At 34.5% G+C, this 24,910-nt stretch overlaps 1 protein-coding gene across 5 annotated transcripts in view; it reads left to right on the top strand.

Annotated features, from left to right (window-relative positions):
- PIK3C2G (phosphatidylinositol-4-phosphate 3-kinase catalytic subunit type 2 gamma) overlaps positions 1-24,910 on the top strand; it is a 354,340-nt gene that overhangs the window by 22,661 nt on the left and 306,769 nt on the right. For 3 of the 5 annotated variants that reach the window (XM_040488787.1, XM_040488783.1, XM_040488784.1), the window contains exons 2-5: positions 3,532-4,290; positions 9,964-10,046; positions 13,470-13,627; positions 19,011-19,125. In XM_040488787.1, coding sequence (XP_040344721.1) covers positions 3,613-4,290; positions 9,964-10,046; positions 13,470-13,627; positions 19,011-19,125 — 1,034 coding nt within the window. In that variant the 5' untranslated portion in view covers positions 3,532-3,612. Of the gene's footprint in view, positions 1-3,531; positions 4,291-9,963; positions 10,047-13,469; positions 13,628-19,010; positions 19,126-24,910 lie in introns of those variants that run through there. The other 2 variants (XM_040488785.1, XM_040488786.1) reach the window with 1 other exon arrangement.

Genomic DNA, 24,910 nt, shown 5'->3' with positions numbered 1-24,910 from the left:
ATTAGGGTTTTCTATATAAAGTATCATGTAATATGCAAATAGAGTTCTACCTCTTCCTTACCAATTTGGATCTTTTATTCTTTATGTAGTCTAATTGCTGTGCTTAGGGTCTCCAGTACTATGTTGAATAAAAATGTTGAGAGTGGACATCCTTATTTTGTTCCTGACCTTAGGGGAAAAGTTCTCAGGTTTTCTCCATTGAGTACAATGCTGCTGTGGGTTTTCATATAAGGCCTTTATGATGTTGAGGTATGTACCCTCTAGACCTACTTTGCAGAGGGGTTTTTTTTTTTAACATGAATAGATTTTGTACTTTGTCAAATGCTCTTACTGAATCTGTTGAAATGATTATATGTTTTTTCTTTCTCTTATTGATGTGACATATCATGTTGATTGTTTTGTGAATATTTTTTCATATTTTTAAAGTTTTATTTATTTATTTTGAGAGATAGAGGGCAAGCAGGGGAGGGGCAGAGAGAGAGAGGGAAACAAAATCCCAAGCAGGCTCCCGTGCTGTCAAAACAGAGCCCAATGCGGGGTTTGAACCCACAAACTGCAAGATCATGACCTGAGCCAAAATCAAGAGTCAGACACCTAACTGACTGAGCCGCCCAGCCACCCTGATTGTTTTGTGAATATTGAACTACCCTTGTATCCCACTTGATCGTGGTGTGATTTTTTAAATATATTGTTGAATTTGGTTTGCTAATATTTTGTTAAGGATATTTGCATCTATATTCATAAGAGATATTGGCCTATAGTCATCTCTCTCTCTCTCTTTGGTGTCTTTATCTGGTTTTGGTATAAGGGTGATACTGGCCTCACAGAATGAGTTTGGAAGTCTTTCCTCTTATGCTTCTCGCAATAGTTTGAGAAAAATAGTTGTTAACTCTTCTTTAAATGTTTGGTAGAATTCGCTGTGAAGCCGTCTGGTCCTGGACTTTTCTTTTTGGAGAGTTTTTTGCTTCTCATTTCATTTTTGTTAATTGGTCTGTTAAATTTTCTATTTCTTCCTTCTTTACTTTTGATTACATGTTTCTAGGAGTTTATCCATTTCTTCTTAGTTGTCTAATTTGTTGGCATGTATATTTTCATAACATTCTGTTACAACTGTATTTCTGTAATGTTTGTTGTTATTTTTCTTTTTTCATTAGTGATTTTGTTTTTTGCTGATCTTTTCAAAGAACTTGTTTCATTAATCTGTCTTATTGCTTTCTTAGTTTGTGTATCACTTACTTCTGTTCTAGTCTTTCTTATTCCCTTCCTTTTGCTGGGTTTGGGTTTTATTTGTCACATTATTAAAGTCACTTTAATATAGCCACATTTATCATATTTAAGCTAAGATAGAGCAGGCTGGTCTAAGGAAGACTGTAACAGGATATTGACTCTGGTTGTCAGAGTTAAATTCATACCAATGACAATCCTGAGTTCCATGACAGAGACAGATGAAGGAGTCTCATTTGTTTTAATGAACCATAGTATTCACTACTAATGTGAAGATTAAAAAATGGCAATTCCTGAAAAAGAGACTCTGGCTAGATAATGTGACCCATGAATTAGGATAGCTTAGAATAACAATTTATAGATTTTTTTTTGGTTAACACTTCATTCTATACACTTCTTAAAAGTGTATATCTCTTAAAAGTCTTTCCCAAACCTGTCAGTTCAATTCTTGACTGGATTGAACTGAAATATTTTTTGCCAAATCTATCAGTTCAATTTCTTGAGCAAAGTAGTACAATAAATCTAATTCACTTATTTCTTAGGGGATTATGAGTTTTAAGTAAATCTTAGCACTAAAGGAAAAAAATTCAGTTGCCGTTGCAAAACACTGATAAAGAATCATATTTGATGGTGAATCACTATCATAATTATCCTTTTAACCTTTTTTATTCTTAACACATATAAATAATTATTAAGGGAATAAACTCATAAAAGTGAAAGGAATTAATCAATTCATATGAGTGACACAAATATTTTTTAATTTCATTTTCTTATAACTCAATTATAATTTTGTAACTTATTAAATCATCTGTTCAACAAATAGAAACAAGCAGTAAACCAAACTTTTGGTTTACTGAGTAAACCAAAGTTCTAGGTACTGAGCTATAAGTGGGAAAGGTTAACATGGTCTAATGATCTAATTAATGGGAAAGAGAAATCTTACGTAAGTAACATCTATAGAGGTTATCCTAAGGCAGCACTAAAACCACTGGAAAGCTATATCCAGAGGAGATACTTGGTGAGTCTTTTAAACATATCATTAAAATATTAAAAGTGGATTATAGGACACAAGGAATGGATACAGAAAATGTAGAAGTAGTTTCAGAGATAACACCACATTCCAGGAGAGAAGAAAAAAGTTTTAGACCAAGATCGTGGTGGTGGTAGACAGAGAGAGCAAGATATCCTACAGGAACTGGCAGTTCATTTTATACTGAAGAATAAAAATGAGGGAAGAGTTAAAGATGAAACTCTGGTTTCTGGTCTAAGCAACGGAGTTGATGGTCAAGTCATTTTCCATCACAGAGAACACTGGAATAGGAGCAGGTTTTTGGATGACTATGATCCAAGTTATAGACTTTCTTTTGGAGGTCAAGAAAAATTTCCAAGTGAAAATATTGAGAAGGTAGTAATAAAAATAGTCAAGGCTGGAGCCATTAACATAGAAATGGCACTTTAAACCACAGGAAGTATGAAATAACTTAGAAGGAGAGAATAATTGAGAAGTAAAGAAGCTCTGACAAGGGTCAGGTGCAAAGTGAGTAACAGGCAAAGGAGTCTTTGAGAAAGAATAAACACAGAAGGATTCAGAGAGTGTAGTATCAGAGAGAGTCCAAGTAAGAAAGCAAGAAACTTTTAAGTGAGAAGCATGGTGAATGGAATCAAATATTGTAGAGAGAAAATTAAAATAGAAAGTGACCAATGTCAACTGAATTTACTGACATGAAGTTTTTGGTGAATTTAATGAAAAGTCACTTTGGAGAAGCTGAAAGAAGTTTGCAATTGTTTAAAGAGTTTTGGGAAGGGGAAGAAAGAGTCTAGCCAACCCACAAGATAATTGGTTACGGAAAAAGAAAAAAGTTAAAACTATGTCTAGGAATGGAGCAATTGCTCATCAAAGAGACTGTTTAGCTAATAAGAGACTTTAACATGCTAGCATGCTTGTAGATGATTGAATACAGAGGGAGATAATGATTCTATGATGACCGGATCTTCAGTAGGTAAAGGAATTCAAAGGGATTCCCCTTGACTTTTCATTGATTCATGAAATTCCTGTCATAATTCCTGTCATAATTCATGTGGACTTATTTTTTGCTTATAGGAGTTTCACAAATCTAAAGTCAATAGTCCCCCAACAGACTTTAATGTTGTGAAACCTAATGGAGTTTTAGATTATTCATGAATCATTTCATTTACTAAGGAGAAGCTTCAAAACAATTGTTTATATTTATTCATCATATTCCTTTCTTGCAGGTTCTTTTATTTCTCATTAATTGAAGAATTTTTTTTCTTTTATGCTTTTTCTAGGAAAATTCCTATCATCTTTCATAATATCACCAAGTCAATATCTGGAGCAGAATCAATCCTTTCAGTTACATAAAATTAAAAATGGCATATTGTTGGAAAACAGATCTAAATACCAGTGAATCACATGAAGAGCAGCATGAGCACCAAGAATTTCACTCGGTAAATCAGTCCTTTTTCCCTAGCCACGTCAGTCTGGGTTTTGATCAGCTAGTAGATGAGATCAGGATTAAAATTCCATTCTATCAGAGTGAAATTGAAGAAAACACTGTTTGTGTACCCCATGCACCAAACTGGGACTCAACAAGGCATTCATTACATGAAACACACCAAATACCCTTGAATGAATTAACTTCTCAGACCTCAGAACTCTCCTGTCACCAAGTTGGGAAAACACCAGTAATTGGTTTTAGGCGCTCTGTGCTACCAAATCCTGAAAATATGAACAAACAAAGCTCTTGTGGAAACCCCATAGGAAAATATCATGGGGGTGATGATTACAGAATAAATATTTCAGCTCCATCATCCACTAGTCTGGATAAAATTAATTCACAGAGAGAATCAGAAAATGAAAATCATAACTACCACATAGGATTTGAAAGTAGCATCCCTTCTACATATTCATCCTTCTCAACTAACTTCATGCCAAAAGAAGAGAATAAAAGAAGTAGAAACATGAACATTGTGAAACATTCTCTGATGCTTTCTGAAGGTTCTTTTCCACCCAGGACCTGGGAAAGTACACAGCCAGAGAATACAGAGGTATGTATGTATCACATATGTTGGCCTAAAAAAAAAAAAAAAGAATCTGAAAAAATCATTCAATAATGTACTGGATTAATTTGGTAGTGAAGGTCATTCACCTTAATAGGAAAACGTATTGATATTATTTGTAAAAAAATAATTTATTATTCACAAATTCTGTGTTCCTAAATTAATGACTTTTTCTGAAGAAAAAATTAAAATGGTACATCATTTTAAAGTTCCAATTTCATCAAAACTAAATAAAGTGTTACAGTCCTTACATTTTATTTGATAAAAAATATAACTGGAAATTTTGATAAAAGTAATTTTGATTCTTACTGTAATATTATGCATACATAAAAAACACATACATCTCATTTGATTGATATTTTTGAGTCATACTGTCATAAATTAAAACTTTATAGCATTATGGTAGGAAAAATGTCCTTTTACCCAGAGACTCCTAAATTATGCTGTTGGCAGGCAACATCTATTGGGATCATTCCAAGAGTAGGAAATTAAGCAATAATTGTGCACTTCATCCTAATGGTTTCATCAGTAGTTCTCCAATCAATTTAGTTACCACAGAGTTTCTTGTATAATATTTGAATATTTCTCTGCTTACACTAAGTCTAGACACAAGCGAAACTGGAAGTAAACAGTAAAAAAAAATGAAACATTATTGCAGCCATAATTTACAGGGTGAAGCAAAAGGACTCCTCATTTATTCAACAACCATCATATTCTTAAAATATACATGATATACTAGGCATAATGAATGCAAAGAAATGACATGACACTTGAATTCAGAAATAGCATATTGCTCAAATTAACTTGCCAACAAATAATGGCAACAGAGTAAAATAACAGATAGAATGAGTTCACAGGAGAGGAAATACCTAATTCTGAGGCACTTGAGAGGAGGTAGCAACTCAACTGATCTGAATTAAAAGTCAGTGAATTTGGGGTACCTGAGTGGCTCAGTATGTTAAGCAGCCAACTTTGGCTCAGGTCATGATCTCATGGCTCATGAGTTCGAGCCCTGCGTCAAGCTCTGTGCTGACCGCTCAGAGCCTGGAACCTGTTTCAGATTCTGTCTCCCTCTCTTTCTGCCCCTCCCCTACTCAAACTCTGCCTCTCTCTCTTAAAAATAAACATTAAAAAAAATTTTTAAGTCAATGAATTTTAGGGACATCTATTTATGATCAAGGCAAAATATAACTTAGAATATAACTTCTCCTGATTTCAGATACTGAACAAAAAGGCTGTATAGGACACCGTCCTTGAGGTCAACTTTACCAAAGTTTATCATTTTGATAAACACCGCAGTGTTGCATCATCCTCACTTCCTCATGGGGGCATTTTCTTGCTTGCAGAGCAGGCTAGTAAAGCCCAGTCTGAGCAGCAATATCGCTAAGTTTGAGCAGGCACAGCCTGCAGTTCCAGGCGGAGTGCCAGCGGAGGTATGCAATGGGCGGGAGTCAGAAACCTGTATGAGATTTACTGTAGGTTTTTGGACAAGTGGTTGTGTTTAGCACACACAAGTACAAGTTATGTAGTATAAGTTCTAATTCTAACCTAGCAAGAGAAGGCACTGAGCTGAGTAGTAGTTCAGGCATTCAATTGAGATTACACAAAGCTATCTCTTTTTGTTTGTTTTGTTTTACGTTTATTTACTTCTTTATTTTTAAGAGTGACAGAGCATGAGCAGAGGAGGGGCAGAGAGAGAGGGAGACACAGAATCCAAAGCAGGCTCTAGGCTCTGAGCTGTCAGCATACAGCCTGACACGGGGCTCGAACTCATGAAACATGAGATTGTGACCTGAGCCAAAGTCGGACGCTCAACCAACTGAGCCACCCAGGCACCCCATACCCAAAGCTAGCACTTAAGAGTGTTAAACATATACTCTAGAGTGAATGCTGCACCTGCCAAAATAGATATGGCCTAACAAAAAATAAAATAAAGGCTAAAGAGACCAAAAAGATCTTAACTGCCTTCCAGGGAAAAACTGTATACTTTGTAAAAAAGACAACACAATTTATAGTGTGTCATCTATAATGCTGAACATATAATAATAGATGCACAGATATGTAAAGAAGCAGAGAATTTTGACCCACAATCAAGAAAATAACCCAGTCAATTCAAAGAGATCCTGACATAGTTCAGATGTTGAAATTAACAGAGACTTTAAGGTGGTTATCACTGTTGAAGTAGATAAAGTAAAAGATGGACATAATGAGTAGACCAATGAAGAATCTCAAGAGGAAGCTAGAAACTACAAAAAAATAAAGACTATGCATTTTCTAGTACTGCAAACACAGTATCTGAAATGGAAAAATCACTAGGTGTACTAAAAACATATAGAGGATAACAGAGAGGAAGATAGTAAACTTGAAAGAAAAATAAGAAAAATTATCCAAACTAAAGAAGAGAAAATAAAACGATTATACAAAAATGAGCAAGGACTCAAACTTATGTGACAAGGAAGCTGATAATATGGACAATTTTGGAATGCTAGTGGAGAGGAGAGGAAAAATAGGAAAACCAACTTAAAGAAATAATGGTCTGACCATTTCTCAAATTTGGTATAAAATGTCAAAGTATAGATCTAAGAAGCTGAACAAGTCTCAGACAGAGTAAATACAAAGGCAATCACATGTAGACAAATCATGCTCAAATACCTGAGAACAAAAGGTAAAGGAAAATCCTAAAAGAGAGCAGAGAGGGAAAACATTTCACACAGCAGAACAATAATCTGAATTAAAGCAAATTTCTATCAGAAACAATGGAAGCAAGACAACAATGGAATGACATTTTAAAATTATTTTTTAAGTTTATTTATTTATTTTGGGAAAAGAGAGAGAGAGAGAGAAAGCAAGAGCGAGCACATGCCTGCAAGTAGAAGAGGGGCAGAGAGAGACAGGGAGAAAGAGAATCCCAAGCAGGCTTTGCACTGTTAGCACAGAGCCCAACACGGGCCTCATCTCAGGAACCGTGAGATCACGACCTGAGCCGAAATCAAGAATCTGATGCTTAATCAGCTGAGCCACTCAGGTACCCCAACAATGGAACGACATTTTAAAGGATATATATCCATATTTATATACACACACAAAAATATACATATATATGTATGTATGTATATCTATACTTTTGTATCAATTGAGTATATACTTCAAAACATAAAATAAAATAAAGATATCATATAAACAAATGTTGAGAGAAATTAGCCAGCTAACATGCACACAAAAATACTAAAGTGCTTTGAGTACAAGGAAAATGACACCAGATGGAATCTAAAAATGAAAAAAGAGCAGTAAAAATGGTAAATATATTAGAAAAATAGGAAAAACTACTTTTAAATTTTGATAGTTGTTTAAAGCAAACAACAGCATTTAACTGAGAGTTATTTTATATAGAGAGATGAAAAATACATGACAACCTAGCATAAAGGATGGAAGGGGTAAACATTATTAGCTATTATGAATTCTTACATTCATTTTAACTGCATTGGTACAGTATTAATTCTAAGTACACCATGATATGTTAAGGATGCATATAGTCATTTCTAAGTATAGCTATTAAAAAAAATAATACTGAGAAGAAAAACTAAAAATCGAACAGAATTAAATAAGAAAACAAAATCAAATAAACCAAAAAGGAAGGGAAGTAAAAATAGAAAAATAAATTATAAACAAATAGAAACAAAATGAATATGGCAGTCTTAAATCCAATAATATCCATAAATATACTCAATAAATGGACTACACATTCTAAGTAAAAGAGAAAAATTGACAAACTAGATAAAAGAAATGTAACTACTACTACAACAGATGAACTTAAGAAAGGCACAAATAAGTTGAAAATAAATGAAACAGAAGATGTAGCCTTTGATCAGCAAACAAAAAGCTCTATTTTATTATTATTATTAATTAATACCAGAAAAAGTACAGTTCAAGGCAGAGCATTATTAAAGAAAAGGGTCATTTCTTAATGACAACAAGGTTCATCAGGAAAATACAACAAATGTAATGTATTACAACAAAATACAACAAATGTAAATGTTATGTACCTAATAATAGCTTCAATATATACAAACAAAAATGACTCCATATAAAGTTAATCATGTACCCACCTTCTGACTGAGTCACTTACGGATTTTTTCATAAGAAATAAAACACAGGTCCTTATACCTACTTGTATGTAAAAATTAATAGTTTTCCTTATAAAAACTATGAACACCCCAAATGTCCATTGACAGGAAGATAGATAAACAAATTATGAAACTGTGAAATATTCATCAATAGAATAGTACTAATTGGCAATAAAAAATGAACAACTGATGTGTGACAACATAGAAAAATTTAAAAATATATATCATTTAAGTGAAAGAAACCAGAAAGGAGCACACACACTTAATCTATGATGTTAGAAATCTGAATAATCTGAATAGTAGTTACCAAATAAATGTAGTTTGATAGAAGGAGATGTGGGGGAACTTTCTAAAGTGATGGAAATGTTCTATATTTTTATTGTGCTGTTGATAGCACAGTTGTATACATTCCTCAAAACTTATATTACTTAAGATTCATGCATTTTTCTGTATGCATTACCTCACCTAAAAAATCCACATAAATAAATAAATAAATAAATAAATAAATAAATAAATAAATAAATAAATACAGAATGAATTGAAGGGATGTAGGATGGGATAACCCAAAGTGTGCCACTTGGGCATAAAGTTTATTTCAAGTTGAAAGTAATAAATACACAGCAGATGCAGGAAAAACTTTGCTTCCCTCATAATTGCCTGAATTTACATTGGAAAGAAGAGAATTATTAACAGAGACTCCCCTTTACCCAAGGAATTTATCTAGAAAATAAGGCAACCTTTGTTTTCAAACACATCTTTTCATCTTCTTGTGAATGGCTTTCCTCCCCTTTGTGTTCGCAGACTCCTACCAGTCTCTTTAGCTCAAATAAGCTTCAAGTTGCCTCATTGTCTTTGGAATCTCTTGTGTGGATTCCCCATACATACATATATATGCCTGTTAAATTTGATTTTCTCCTGTTAATCTGTCTCACGTCAATCTGATTCTAAATCCAGCTAGAACGGGGCGCCTGGGTGGCGCAGTCGGTTAAGCGTCCGACTTCAGCCAGGTCACGATCTCGCGGTCCGTGAGTTCGAGCCCCGCGTCAGGCTCTGGGCTGATGGCTCAGAGCCTGGAGCCTGTTTCCGATTCTGTGTCTCCCTCTCTCTCTGCCCCTCCCCCGTTCATGCTCTGTCTCTCTCTGTCCCAAAAATAAATAAACGTTGAAAAAAAAAATTAAAAAAAAAATAAATCCAGCTAGAAGGACCATAGGATGGGAAGTTCTTCCTTCCGGACAGAATCTTTTTTTTTTAAGTTTATTTATTTATTGTGAGAGAAACAGAGACAGTACAAGTGCGGGAGGGGCAGAGAGAGAGGGAAAGAATCTTAAGCAGGCTCCAGGCTGTCAGCACAGAGCCTGATGTGGGGCTTGAACCCACAAATATGCCAGCTCCTGACCTGTGCCGAAACCAAGAGTCAAACACTGAGACAACCCAGGTGCCCTTCGGACAGACTCTTTAAAACAAAATTAAAAATGTAGAATTGTATTAATGTTTTCTCCACATCAAACCATATTAATTTGACAGTTTTTATTTTAAGCTGACAGGTTGTTCTATTCAGCTGGTTGAAGTACCTCAAGGCAGTAATAAGAGTCTGGCCTCCTTCTGCGACAAAGTAAAAAAGTGAGTCTTGCTATTTCATGAACCTTTGAAATTTCTGTGCCGGCATAAATTTGTCTATTTTATAACAGCACTGAACTGATTAATTTTGAATACAAAATGTTAAAGTTTTATATATTTTAACAGTGAAAAATATAAATTCATGACAAATTAGTTCATTGATTAACTTCTAGTATTGTTTTTGTTGTTTTTAGTCAAATCATTTTATTTTCTTGATAATTCAGTTAAAGTTAAATGTTTAATGATTTCAGACCTGCCCTTGCTATTTGTTGACAGTTTAGTTTGCAGTGAATTAATTTCTTATTTAATGGCATAACTGACTGACTTCTCTGGCTCTGTCCCAAATTAGCATAGATTTATCCTTCCTACCTGGGATACACTATTTAGAATGATGAGACTGCCCTCCTTTTAATAACTCAATCTTACCTTGAATGAATTTCCAGAATAATGAACAAATGCATGGGTGTTTGTCCATTGAAAAACTAATTTGTTCATTAGAGGATATTACAAAAACATCACTGGTCCCCTTTTTACTTATTTAAAATGAACTTATAATATAAAGCTAGCTTCTGTTTTTTAAGACCAATTTCTTATTAGCAGTTAAAATTTATATAAGCCCATCTCTTCTGCTGCTAGGGTTCCCAAAAGCTTTGAAAAATTCATGCATTTTCCTTCTCTTAATTTTTATCTATTTATAGCTACTATAAAAATAATAAATATACATATAAATAAACTTTAACTTATTTATCAGCTATAGCAGCTTCCTGCTAAATGAGCATTTGGGACTAAAGACTGGAATCATTTATTTAATAATTAATTTAAAGGCTATTTGAATGACTAATAACAAGTCCATGCATGAGAGAGATTCAAAAGTGGAACAAACAAACAGAAAAGCAAGGTCTCTGTCCTAAAAAGCTTGTAACCCTGCTGGAAGAACTGAAAGGCATACAGACAAAAAAACTAAACTAAACTAAACTAAACCTAGCAGCTCAAATCCATGAAAATATTTAATAATTAATGTCTCACTCTTGCTCACAGAAAAAAAAAATAAAATGACTCTTTGGATTGCTAAATTAGCATCTTTAAAGATATCAATATTGATTCTTTTAGGAATAAACTACTCACTGTCACAAACTGACAAGCATTGCCAGGAACTTGACATTTTATATCTAAGATATGATCATTTCTACCCATTAAGCATGAGCAATAGCTCATCTTAATATCACAAAATATCACTCAGTATAAATCCATTGACAAAACACTTATTACTAGTCCTTCCCATCACTTCCTTTTTTAACATAATGTAATATTCTCAGATGAAGTCTTCTTGTGGATGTAATAGTGACACAAAATACTTTATGTGATGGTTTGTCACTAGCTCATGGTGCATTTTCTGAGTTCCTAAATGTAATTTTTCTCAATGGTTCCTTTCAAAGTAACCATGAAACTAAAACAGATGACCAAATAATAATAAACTTTAGTGTAATGAAAGGAAGAGATAGGTTATATTTACACATACTTATCTTGGTTTTCAATAATCCTTTTTGATGTATGCTCATATATAAAATGATTAAATTTATAAATGCCTAATTATTTTTTACACATACTATTCATCCAACAACAACATATTGAAGATCTACTATGACTAGGCACTGTCCAACCCCTCTTAATTCAAAAGAAGACCAAATTGAGTTTGAAAGCCAGGTTTTTTAAGAGGGTCATAATAGAATGGATTTATGTATCCAGTTTAGTCTGTTTTTATTTAATATTTAAACATACCTAAAATGTTTGTAATATTCCTGTTATATACCCTTTAAAGAGCGTCTCTAACTTGTTGGATCTGGTTTCTTTTTTTGACATGCTTTTAAGCCACATCTTTCAAGCAACGTGTCATATTTTTGTAAAAAATACAATAAAATGGCATAGCATATGCAAAGTTCTGGCCACAGTAGATGCTCAGCAAAGTTTTAGGAGAGAATAGGTCATAAATTTGCATTTTAAATTTATTTCCTGAAAAACAGGAGAAGCTTAAATCATGTATGTGTGGAATAGTATCCTATCATATGGTGAATACTAAATCATGAAACTCCTCCACCAGAAGTTGGAGTCTAGACCTTTATCCTCGGGTATAAGAGAGGAGAGACGCCCAAGTATTTATCCTGAACAATGGGTTTTCAAACTGTAGCTATGGAGCAGCAGCAGTAATGGCTTACTTGGAAAACTGTTAGTAGGGGAAGTGAAGATTCCTCCACAGATCTATTGAATCAGCAAATATGAGGATGGGACTCAGAAATAGGTGATTCTGGCACATACCAGCCCATGCACTTTTTCATTTATCAGGCCCCTCAATAAGGGGCTGTTTCTGTGGAATTTAACAGCATAGAAATTAAGCTATCTCAGTGAGCATGGCACTACTTTAATGCAGCACAAAGAGAATGAATGCTAAGGATGTAATTCCTATTGACACATTACATCGAATGTATGACATACATTCTACATACAGAACGTATAATGTTCTCTTCAGGAATAGCACTACAAAATTTAGATGTCTGAACAATTAACAAAAAAACATAATTTCATATTCATTATCAAAGGCATTTTAAATATCTAAGTTGCAAATAATCTTATGTTATATTCTACATGTGGGTAATAACATGAATCAAAAGGGATTCAGCTATAATAATATATGATAGTTATGATACATCACATGGGTATATGCTTCCATTCTACGAAACTCTTTCACATGCGTTTTCACTTGTAATCCTTGCCATAAACCTTTGAAGTAGATATAAATATCCTTAATTGTACAATCAAAGGAACTGATCAAATAACTTGCCTCTGACAATAAAATTACTAAAGGGAAGAGTCAGCATTCAAACTCAAGGCTTCTGGCTCCAAGGATAAACTATTTTGCAATTCTCTGACTCACTGGAGCAAGAAGGAATTGTTCAGTTTGTGCAAATGTCTTTTGGGCTAAATTACTTATGTAAAATCCAGAGATTTGTGTAAAAACCAAAAATTTTGAGCCAAGAATGGTATTTACCAATGGAACACAAACAAGATATCCAATCCTTAAATCAAAATGAGTGACTTCCTGCTTGAGAAAGTTAGCAAAAACCAAGGGGAGGTGTTCAGCTTCAAAATTAATGTCAATGAAGGAAGTCTTCATGATTCAGAGTCAGTTTTCATGCCTGATAAATGCCAATATATTCTTAATTGCTTCAAATGAGATGCTCCTGGGGAAATCTAAAGAACAGTCCTTTTATGGTTGTCTTGGTATAATTGTAATCTTTACCAATCTGGCCTAGTTAATAGCACTGTACCACCAATCACGTGCTGATTGTTTCCATATTTTAAATCTAAAGCAAACTGAACATGAAGTTTCTTACAATCTCTCCTAAGTATTTTTTCCCATATATTTTTCAGGATAAGAGAAACATATCATGCAGCTGACATTAATTCGAATTCAGGGAAGATCTGGAGCGCTACTGCAGCATTTCCATGTCAGCTTTTTTCTAACACTAAGTTTAATATAAATATTTGTATTGATAACTCAACACAACGACTTCATTTTAAGCCATACGGTAAGCGACCTTGCAAAATAAATATAAAAATCTACACAAAGCTAATAGGCTGCACAGCCTTGAGTCCACAGACTGAAAGCATTAAAAGAAGTATTATTAAACGCTAGTATTTTGCCCTAAACTGGAGTTAAGAGGAAAATAGCTGGAAACCTTTTGTGAACATTTGTTGAGCTATTGTTTTTAAGAACTCTCTTCATATAGCTCACCCCAGAACACTTTACTTTCCTACTATGTAATACCCGATGGCAAGTATAACAAATTTTTGGCATATTAAAAACAAAACTAAATTTCAAAAAGATTATAGATAAAGCATATGAATGAAATGAATGAATATATATATGAAAATGGCAATACTAACCATTAGAAACAACTATGTCATTCGAATGTAAATAATAGGCATTGATACATAGTCTTTATTCTCACTGTAGGAAGTATAGGAGCCTTATGAATAATGAGCAGATCCATTCATCAGTCTCTGGGGATGAATCCTGGAACCTGGATTCTGCATCTTATCAAACTCATCAGATGATTCTTTTTTTTTTTCTAGAGTTTTAGAATCTCTTTAAAGTTGTTTAATAATTTTAATATATATATTAAATATATGCATTATGTATAATATATATTATATTGTGTATAATATGCGTTATAGATATAATATAGATATAATATATATATAGATATAGATATAGATAGATATATATTAGAGAAAGAAAGGGGGAGAGAGCATGAGCTGGGGAGAGATAAAGAGGGAGGGAGAACAAGAAATCTCAAGCAGCCTCCACACTCAAAACAGAGCCCAACGTGGGGCTTGATTCCATGACTCTGGTATAATGACCTGAGCCGAAAACAAGAGTCTGACTCTCAACCAACTTAGCCACCCAGGCACCCCAAAGTTTAATATTTCACTGTTATAGTCAACTATTTTGCAAAACAATAATAGTTCTTTAAACATTAGTTTCTACTAATGAGTTTCTACATATGAGCTATTTTTTCTTGGCAAATAATAACAAATATTTTCTTTTATTGATTGTTATTAATATTATTATTACTTTGTTTTTTTTTTTCTTACTCTAGTCAAGATTCTGAGTTAGTACAGATGGCTACAAACAGCAATGTTATGTTGGAATATTTAGTTAGGACCATCTGGTCTGAAACTAACAAAAACCAACTTCTGCTTCCTTACAAAGAAAAAAAAATTCTTAAAGAATATAGGGATTTCTTACAGAATTTAAGAGTAAGAATTCAGCAGATTCAGGAACGTACTAAAGGCACAGATGAACAAGCAGTCCAAAATTCCTGTATGCATCTCACCTCATCTCTTCTATATAATTGCTTCTCATGTTTCCCTTGTTTACTGCTGACTCATTTCCCTTGCTTTTCCAGAACATATGGAAAGCCAAGTTCTCAAGCTTAAATGCTATTTGGCCAGTTACCTACAGAAAATTTAATCTCTCTATTAGATCCAATTCCAAATTTCTAAAAAGCAAGATTCTGATTGCCCAGCCAAAATCAGTGGTGTTGAACCCTGAGTCAATCACAATCTGTATCATCTTGGCATCCATCAGTTGCTGGAGAAGAGGGGAGTAACTGTAAACTAGGGAGACCACTTCTCTTCTTCTAATTTACAGTATTTAATTTCTAACATTTCTTTCTCTCTCTGTCTCTGCATGTTCTTTTGTTGAATTTGGCCAGTTGGAGGCCATTTCTGACTTTTATGAGAAGTTTCAGGAAAGTGATTAGGTCATTGTGTTTAGTGTTAGAGATGTATAGTAGTAAACAGGATGTCTGCGCTGTCAAGGATATTTACAAGGGGGAGGAAGAGGAGGAGGAGGAAGGGGTGAAGTACAGGAGAAAAAGAGGGAAGAAGCAGAGAAGGAAAGGACACCTTCATGAAAACATACAGAGTGTGTGCCACTGTTAGAGGAAAATTTTTCCCCTATCTACTTATATTTGAAGGGGATGAGGGTGGTGGCTGTGACAGAACTGACAATAGATTAATAGGAGAAAAGGCAAGGTTATTTACATATCCATGGAGGGGTTACTCAATAATGAGTAACCTGCTGAATACCCAGAGGTAAAGGTTTATATACCAATTTAATGTAAAAGCGTGTATATGTGTGTATGTTGAGGTGTGTCAGTTAGAGCTTCACTAAGAAAGTAGGAACCATCTAGTGGATGGGCAATCTGTCTCCTTCCTGAAATTTATAGGAAATTCCCTCAGAAGGAAGTTAGTGGAAGCTGTATTTTAGGGAGTCTCTGCTTTAGTCAGATAATAAAAGTTCAGATAAGATTTCAAATACCTTCACTATGAAATCATCTTTATGCTAAAACTGTGATCCTTTCACCACTTTAAGTGTTTTACTAGTAAATACAGATGTGCTCTAAAGAACAAAATAGTGTATGAAGAGTATATCAAGAATGACTTCAATAAAAGATGTTGTTGCTAGAAATTTAGAGAATAATGAAATCTAGATCAATAAAGAGGACAAGATGGATGAGGATAAGGCATTTTCATCCAAAAAGAATACTGTTTCCCCACGAGTGAAGAAATAGAATCCTTCTAGAGAAGTAGGTGTTTTAAGCAAAGAATTCTGTGTTCCACAATCTTCAGCCATCATTTCAATGAAGATGATTCCTGTGTCCTTATTTACAAGTACAAAGTTTCTCTAGAGAGTCTTTACTTTCAACTACATTTTAGATTTAGATGATGCATGGTCAGAACTGTATTAGGAGGCCATTTATGACATGCAAAGTGTTGGAAGTAGAAACCAGTTTGCAAAGATTAAAGAGTGATTTACAACTGTTTGTAAAAGTTATCTACTAAGAAGTTTGGCAATATTGGGAAGGTTAAAAAAAATACTGTCTTAATGTAATGAAATGTGTAAGGGGAGATTTTATTTTAAGAAAAAACAAAAATTTTAAGAAAAAACAAAATCATCTTTACCATGGAGAATATTGAATATATAAAAGAAAGGGTAGGGGTGCCTGGGTGGTGTAGTTGGTTAAGCATATGACTTTGGTTCAAGTCATGAGCTGTTCACAAGTTTGAGCCCCATATCAGGCTCTGGACTGACAGCTCAGATCCTGGAGCCTGCTTCAGATTCTGTGTCTCCCTCTCTCTGCCCCTCCCCCACTTTCTCTCTCTCTCTCTCTCTCTCTCTCTCTCTCTCTCTCTCTCTCTCTTAAAAATAAATAAACATTAATTTCTTTAAATAAAAAATAGGGGATTTAACTGATGGAAATAGAACCTAGGGTAGGAAAAATCTGAGATTAAGAAGTAGGATATAGTAAAAAAGTCAAAATACTTATATCTCACAAGATGTGTAAAGAGGTAGAGAATGATGTGTAAAAGACTAGATTTAATGCACAGGTAGTTAATTAAAGAATCTCAAATGGGCATTAGCCTCTTCTATATGGTAGGCAATATAGTCAACAGATTGAGAAGGGCTGCATAAAGTGGAAGAGTACAAGAAATTGGGGAAAGTATTATATTAGCTGCCAAACTGAAGGTACAAGTATAAAATCTACTTAAAAGAGGTCATAGTACTTGTTCACTTACAATATGGATGAGAAATTTAATCATAGACACTTAATGGTTGACTTCAAGGAGAAAGATGATAATTTCAGGTTTAAATATGCCTAATTTGAAGTAATAATGAAACATTCAAAGAGTAACATGAAACAGATAGTAGGAGATAATTAAGCTGAAGCACAGGGGAGAAGTAATAGTAGAAATTGGATTATGGAGTCTACCATGCAGAGTGGAAAGATGTAGTGAAATAATGATTTCATGCATGCCCCCTATAGCACAGGGGATGTAGCCTGGAAATGGGAGAGTCAAGTTAATTAAAATGAACTGGTATCCCCGGAGATATTTTCCTGCCATTATATACTGGCAATTTTCTCCCCTCCTTGTCAATGCTCTTATAGTCATGATTTTGCTGTGGCCATATTTTCTTCTAGTTGCAATCATACTATTTCAGTCATTATTCCCAAGCAATAGTGTGTTTAAGATAACTCTCTCCCATGTCAAAGCATTTCCACAACCCTTAATTCCATGATTATCTTTACCATTTGTTTCTCTAGCCATTTCTTAGAAAATACCTTGACCTATCATACAACCCACATTTTTAGGGGCGGCTGGGTGGCTCAGTCAGTTAAGCATCTGATTTCAGCTCAGGTCATGATCTTGTGGTTGGAAGACTGAGCCCCACGTTGGGCTCCACACTGAGAAGGAGCCTGCTTTGGATTCTCTCTCTCTCCCTCTCTCTCTGCTCCTCCCTCTCTCTCTCTCTCACTCAAAATAAATAAACAAGCTTTAAAAAATGTAAAAACCCACACTTTTAAATCCAGTATTATTCTCCCCGCCGCCCCCCCCCGCCACCTTTTTTTGTGGCAGATTCGGCAATACCAATTGCACTACATTTTGTTAGCCAGTTTGTGTCAAAAACATTTTTTCCAAACAGAAGGGTATGGCAGAAAAAGAAGACAGCAAAGTAAACAGATAATGGCAAACTAAATACAACTCAGATGAATACAACTGAGTGTTTGCAATATGCTGTTCAAATTCTGATTAATGGTCATCAGTACAGTCCGTTTTTACTTTCTTCGTTGACTGCGACCATGAATTCACATTCAAAGCATGGAGATATATATATATACACACAATTTTCAACTATTATCATTTATGATAGTAAATGAGCCCTGCACTATTTCATAGACAACCATTACTGTAAACTCAGTGCGGTGCTGGCCACTACTAAGTAGCATATGTATGTAAGAGCTTAGTGGGGAGATTACAGAATGTAAAGCCAAAGGATTTGTATCCAACAGTATGCTTACACTTTGAGCTCCAGAGAAAGTGTAGAAAAAAAGCACATGCTCATTAAAGTTATCACAATGCTGTCCAAGATGGAAACTTTGGTGATTCCTACATGGGGAAGGAAGAACAATAAACTTTGGAGACTTAGAATCATCAAGAGCACAAGCTTTGGAATCTGACAGATTTAGGTTGGACTCTTCGCTTGCCACTATCACTCACTATACAATGTCCTTGGCATTTCCCAAGTCTCTGTGAGCACTCAGGGTAGAACACTTTTTCTGCAGAGCCACAGCATATTCAGGTTTTAATATGAGGAAAACAATACCAGGCTCCATCAGTAATGTGAAGACAGATTGATCAAATAAAATGCAAACAGTATTTTCAAAAGTACCTCCAAATTTAATGAGACTAATAAATGAGATGCATCTCATTTTAATTCCTCTTGATGGAGCTAGACAGTTATAGTTCATAATGTGTGTATCTTTTTTTGCTCAAAACCTTTTCCCCAGCCAATATATGATAAGCTCTTATTAACTTTTTATTATTCACCTTTGTTTTTAGCTAATTATCTTGTCAAAGACCTAATTGCAGAGGTTCTACATTTTTCTACAAATGACGAATTATTCCCCAAAGATCATCTTCTAAGTATATGCGGCTATGAAGAATTTTTACAGAAGTAAGTATCTTATTTATTAAGGTAAATTTTGATCATTGTTATAACCTATATTAAGACACACTTCATTTTTTTTTCTTTTAAACATACTTTGGACAAACACTATAGTCTTAGAACCAGCATAATTAAATCAATTTTGCCCTTTTTAATATGAATTCAAAATTTTAAGACTCATATCAACAGGTGCATTCTTGGTTTTATTTTGTTATCTTGTGTATTTATGGCAACATGTATTTAAATGACCTGTGACCAAGCTGACATTCTCAGGACATGGAACTTTCAGTTTTGAAACGAAGAAAATTCTGGGCAACACAAATTACTGCAATAAAGCTTATTAAGGCTAATCACGGGGCGTCTGGGTGGCTCAGTCAGTTAAGCAGTTAAGTCTCCAAATTTGGTTCAGGTTACGGTCTGGCCATTCACGAGTTCAAGCCCTTCTTCGGGCTCTGTGCTAACCATTCAGAGCCTGGAGCTTGCGGATTCTGTCTTCCTCTCTTTCTGCCCCTCTCCCGCTCACAATCTGTCTCCCTCTCCCTCAAAGAAAAATAAATATCAAAAAAAAAAAATTAAAATGTAGCTTGATACACCTGACAGACACACACACACAAGAATTAAAAAGACTGGGGCGCCTGGGTGGCTCAGTCGGTTGAGTGTCCGACTTTGCCTCAGGTCATGATCTCGTGGTCTGTGAGTTCAAGCCCCACGTCAGGCTCTGTGCTGACAGCTCAGAGCCTGGAGCCTGTTTCAGATTCTGTGTCTCCCTCTCTCTGCCCCTCCCCTGCTCATGCTCTGTCTCTCTCTCCATGTCAAAAATAAATAAGCATTTAAAAAAAAAGAATTAAAAAGACTTCACAATTTTTAAAAAAATTTTTTCAATATTTATTTATATTTGAGAGAAAGACAGAGCATGAGCAGGGGAGGGGCAGAGAGAGAGAGGGAGACACAGAATCCAAAGCAGGATCCAGTTGTCAGCAGAGCCAGATGCGGGGCTCAAATTCATGAATGGCAAGATCATGACCTGAAGCGAAGTTGGAGGCTTAACCGCTTAACCAATAGCCACCCAAGCACCCCTGGTCACAATTTTTGAAAACAATAAATTATAATGTAATAAGTAATTTTTGGTTTACAATTGTATTAGTATGCTGATTAAATACTGATTTTTAAAAATCACAGAGGATTTGAGTATAAGCATTACAACATTTTCATAAAAGAGTAACTTTCTTCATTTCTTTAGTCAAGAAGCTCTTAAAGCAATTAGAAAAGTCTGTTCTCATGTAGGTCAACTGCAAATACTTATTTGATAGAAAATTCACATTCTCTTATTTGTATCACAATTATGCCTATTCTGAAATTCCTTAAAGACCAACCTTGAAAATATAATACAGCTTTAAAGGAGATATTTCTCTGCTGTTATTGCACAGATATTCTAAATAGTAAAGTAAACTGAAGTAGTCGATAAAGTGGATTATCACATTTTTTCCTTGTGTTTCCATAAGTGTCTAAAGATTGACAAGTCTCATCAAAGTGTATTTCTTTTTAGATACCCATTGTTACTGTCATTACTATTCTACCATAATGTAGAATAATGCCAAATGTGTTTGAAAATAACTTGTCAGTAATTTGGTGAATTTAGCAATATTATCAGGAAATCCAGTCTTTTACTGTGCAATGTTAACTGTGACTGTTTAAGTCATTATCTACCTTTCTGTATTCCATTTATAACAAAATAATAATAAATATTTATATGTCATAGATATTTCATTGCATTAACTCACAGATATCCCCCTTCTCCCTTATGTATTTGCACCTACCCATTTATATACCCAATGACTGGGCTGCTACCTTCTTCCAATATATGGTTTTGACACTGTATACAAAGAGCAAGGAGAAATATTTGAGAAATGTAATCTTATAACTTAATACTCATTAAAATTCAACTTCTGAATGTGTAGCCTCCAAATGTACATCTGCTCTTCGGCTAATGTCAAACATTAGATGCAAAGAATACGAAACATTATCAAGGGAAACCTGGGTGGCTCAGTCGGTTAAGCATCCAACTCTTGATTTTGGCTCAGGTCATGATCTCTCGAGCCCTGCATCAGTTTCTGCGCTGACAGGGCTGAGCCCACTTGGTATTCTCTCCCTCTCTTTCTGTCCCTCCTGTGCGTGAGCACATGCATGCGCTCTCTCTCTGTCTCTCTCTCTCTCTCTCTCTCTCTCTCTCAAAAATAAATTAACATGAAAAAATTTTTTAAAAAAATTATCAAATTTTTATATTGAGTATTATCAGTAGGAAATAACATCCCACAAGTAAAAGTATTGAGACAGAAATTTGGAAAAGTATAATGTGAATAAATTTATAATGACTTTGGCTTAATTACTGTTTCAAATGTGTAAGTTATCTATAATTAGCTCAACTGTGACTGCTAAAAATGTATGTAACATTTTTCTTTTTCTTGTTAATATAAACATACAGATTTCCTAAATGTTTTATAGTCATTTATTTCTATCAAATATTTCATTTAATTGGACTTTTATTAAGATAGTAATAAATAAATAAATAAATAAATAAATAAATAAATAAATCAGGGATTTATTTACTATTTAAGATTAACATACTACCTCTTTGTTATGTTTTTTTTTTTTAATTTTTTTTTCAACGTTTATTTATTTTGGGGACAGAGAGAGACAGAGCATGAACGGGGGAGGGGCAGAGAGAGAGGGAGACACAGAATCGGAAACAGGCTCCAGGCTCTGAGCCATCAGCCCATGGCCGGACGCGGGGCTGGAACTCACGGACCGCGAGATCGTGACCTGGCTGAAGCCGGACGCTTAACCGACTGTGCCACCCAGGTGCCCCTGTTATGATTTTTTAAAATAAGCATAATATTCATTACTATTCTTTATAACATTTAAATCAGTAAGATTTTTTTGTTTATTCCTATAAAATTTGTCAAAAAAACGTGCCCTTAAACACTTGAATATCTTTTCATAATGTTTTTCTACAGAAGGAACACAGGTAACACAAAATAAAGTTAATGATACAATAGGTAATAATTTAGACTCTAACAGTTATAGTACTACACTTCATCTGGAGTATTTGACTAGCTTTGATTGATAAAAATAATAATAATAGCCATTTATCAAGTGCATGTTATTTGGTTACCTCATATTGAGTAGACTTCTAAGTCTTATGACATTATCAGTGCAATAGATACTGCTTAACCCCTAGTTTATAGATGGGAAGTCTGAGGTTTTGTTGAACTAGGAAGCTGGTAGAATGAAGCCTGAATTCAAACCCAGGTTTGGCTGCTTGCCCTGGGTCTGAACTATAAAACAATAGTGCAAAAGCTCGTGAAGAATATACAAGAAATAGCAAATAGGTTCTTCATGCTACAGCACATGGTAGAAAATATATGCAGTTTTGTGGGTGTCTGCAAGAAGTTTTGTAGGTGTCTGGGGTACAGAGATTGTATTAGTCTACTTCAATTCCTATTGAGAACTACACACATACAAGACGAAGATGGGTTGTATACAACCTTTGCCCTCTCCCTTGCCTAAAAATTGATAAAGCCCTGTAATCAGTTCTTACAATGCCCTATCATGAAGGCATTATTAGCATTATTATATACCAACTGCTTGTAGATCACAGAAAGATATTAATGGGAAGAATATGGAAACAGTGCAAAGAAAAATCAATGATAAACTTCTATTTGGAGAATAAATACTGAAGAAGAAATCAGTACCATGTGATAAAATGTTAATAGCTTTTGAATATAAAAAATACACTTAAATTTTGTTTTTAAAAAATAATTATCAAGAAAAAAACAGGCTAAAAATGTGAATAGCATGAATATAAATTCAATGGACAAGAAATTATTCAGGGGCACCTGAGCCACCTGGGAGGCCCAGTCAGTTAAGTGTTGGGCTGTTGGTTTCAGCTCAGGTCATGATCTCCCCATTTGTGAGACTGAGCCTCGAGTGGGGCTCTGCACTGACAGCGTGGAGCCTGCTTGGGATTTTCTCTCACCCTCTCTCTCTGCTCATTCCCTGGTCCTGCTCTCTCTCACTCTCACTCTCTCTCTCAAAATAAATAAACATTAAAAAAGAAATTATTTAGAGTTTGATCTAAGAACAAACATCCAATTAAGACAATGAAATACCATTTTTGCCCATCAAATTCTTAAAATATGATGAAATTCATTTGGAAATGGACAATATGTAAACAGATGCTAGAAATACACATTGATATAGCACTTGCTGAAGAGAATTTTGTCAAAAATGTGTTAAAAGTCTGTAGAAACATGTTTTAAACTGATGGATCATCTGTTTCAGCAATTCTGCCTCTATGAATACCTCTAAGTAACAATTATAATTATACAAAATGACCTAGTTATAAAGCATATTTACCATAACATAATTTCTAACATTAGCAACAATGACAATGAAAACTGGAAAAAAATGAAATCTCTAATAGTACTCCAAAATAGTGGTAAAACAGGTCATGAGCATAATTTTATTATAATATGGCACAGAATTGATAAATCAATAAAAAATATAGCATCATATGAAATAAAAACATGTGTCATACCTTTAAAAGGTGAAAGGTATCTTTTCTTTTTTTAATTTTTTTTTTCAACGTTTATTTATTTTTGGGACAGAGAGAGACAGAGCATGAACGGGGGAGGGGCAGAGAGAGAGGGAGACACAGAATCGGAAACAGGCTCCAGGCTCTGAGCCATCAGCCCAGAGCCCGACGCGGGGCTCGAACTCACGGACCGCGAGATCGTGACCTGGCTGAAGTCGGACGCCTAACCGACTGCACCACCCAGGCGCCCCTGAAAGGCATCTTTTCAAATAACATTTAAATATATTAATTTTTGTTACAAGTAAATTTCTATTTGGAAAAGAAGAAATCTTATACACTAAAATGTTAAAGTAATTACTTACACCTTGAAAAAGGACTACAATACAAATGACATTTACTCATTTCTTTTTTAATTTACAAAACATCTATGAAAAACCTGCCTTTTTAACTATTAGGAGATTAAAGAAATAAATTATTCCTCATTGAGATGAAAATAATAACAACAGTAAAAATAACAACAGTAAAATCTACTTCACTTGTTAAAAGTCTTTTATGGACTAGAATTTTCATATGTAGTACCATTCACTCTCATATAAGAAAAGCATGATTATATCCATTTTACAGATGGGAATATTGAAGCAAAAAGAAATTACATGACTTCCTAAAGGTTATGAAATTTGGAAGCAGCAAAGTGGATAGCATAAGTCTACCTGGCTATGAAGCCCAAACCTTTCTAATGTATAACAAAGTCTCCTTCATAATGAAGGGCCACTTGAAAATAAAAATTATGGGGATAATGTTTCATTAGAGATAATGAACATTAATTTGGGCTGTAAACATGGGTTTATAATTCAACATACAGAATTTGGGTCAAACACAAGAAAAAGAAACCATAGTTTACAGAACAATCATGTTCTGACATATTTAAATTTTTAAAAATCTTTAATCAGAGACATTTTGAAGTGATTAGACTAAAATAAAGGAAAATCACAATCACTAAAGGTGGGCTTGTTCAATTTCATTTTTTTTTAATTTAAATCTAAGTTAGTTGGGCGCCTGGGTGGCGCAGTCGGTTGGGCATCCGACTTCAGCCAGGTCACGATCTCGCGGTCCGTGAGTTCGAGCCCCGCATCGGGCTCTGGGCTGATGGCTCAGAGCCTGGAGCCTGTTTCCCATTCTGTGTCTCCCTCTCTCTCTGCC

The sequence above is a fragment of the Herpailurus yagouaroundi genome, unplaced genomic scaffold, assembly GCF_014898765.1.
Source record: "Herpailurus yagouaroundi ecotype Mexico unplaced genomic scaffold, PumYag 166, whole genome shotgun sequence".
NCBI classification, from domain to species: domain Eukaryota; kingdom Metazoa; phylum Chordata; class Mammalia; order Carnivora; family Felidae; genus Herpailurus; species Herpailurus yagouaroundi.
The sequence above is the reverse complement of the archived record's forward strand: the minus strand, read 5'-3'. Positions and strand labels throughout refer to the sequence as shown.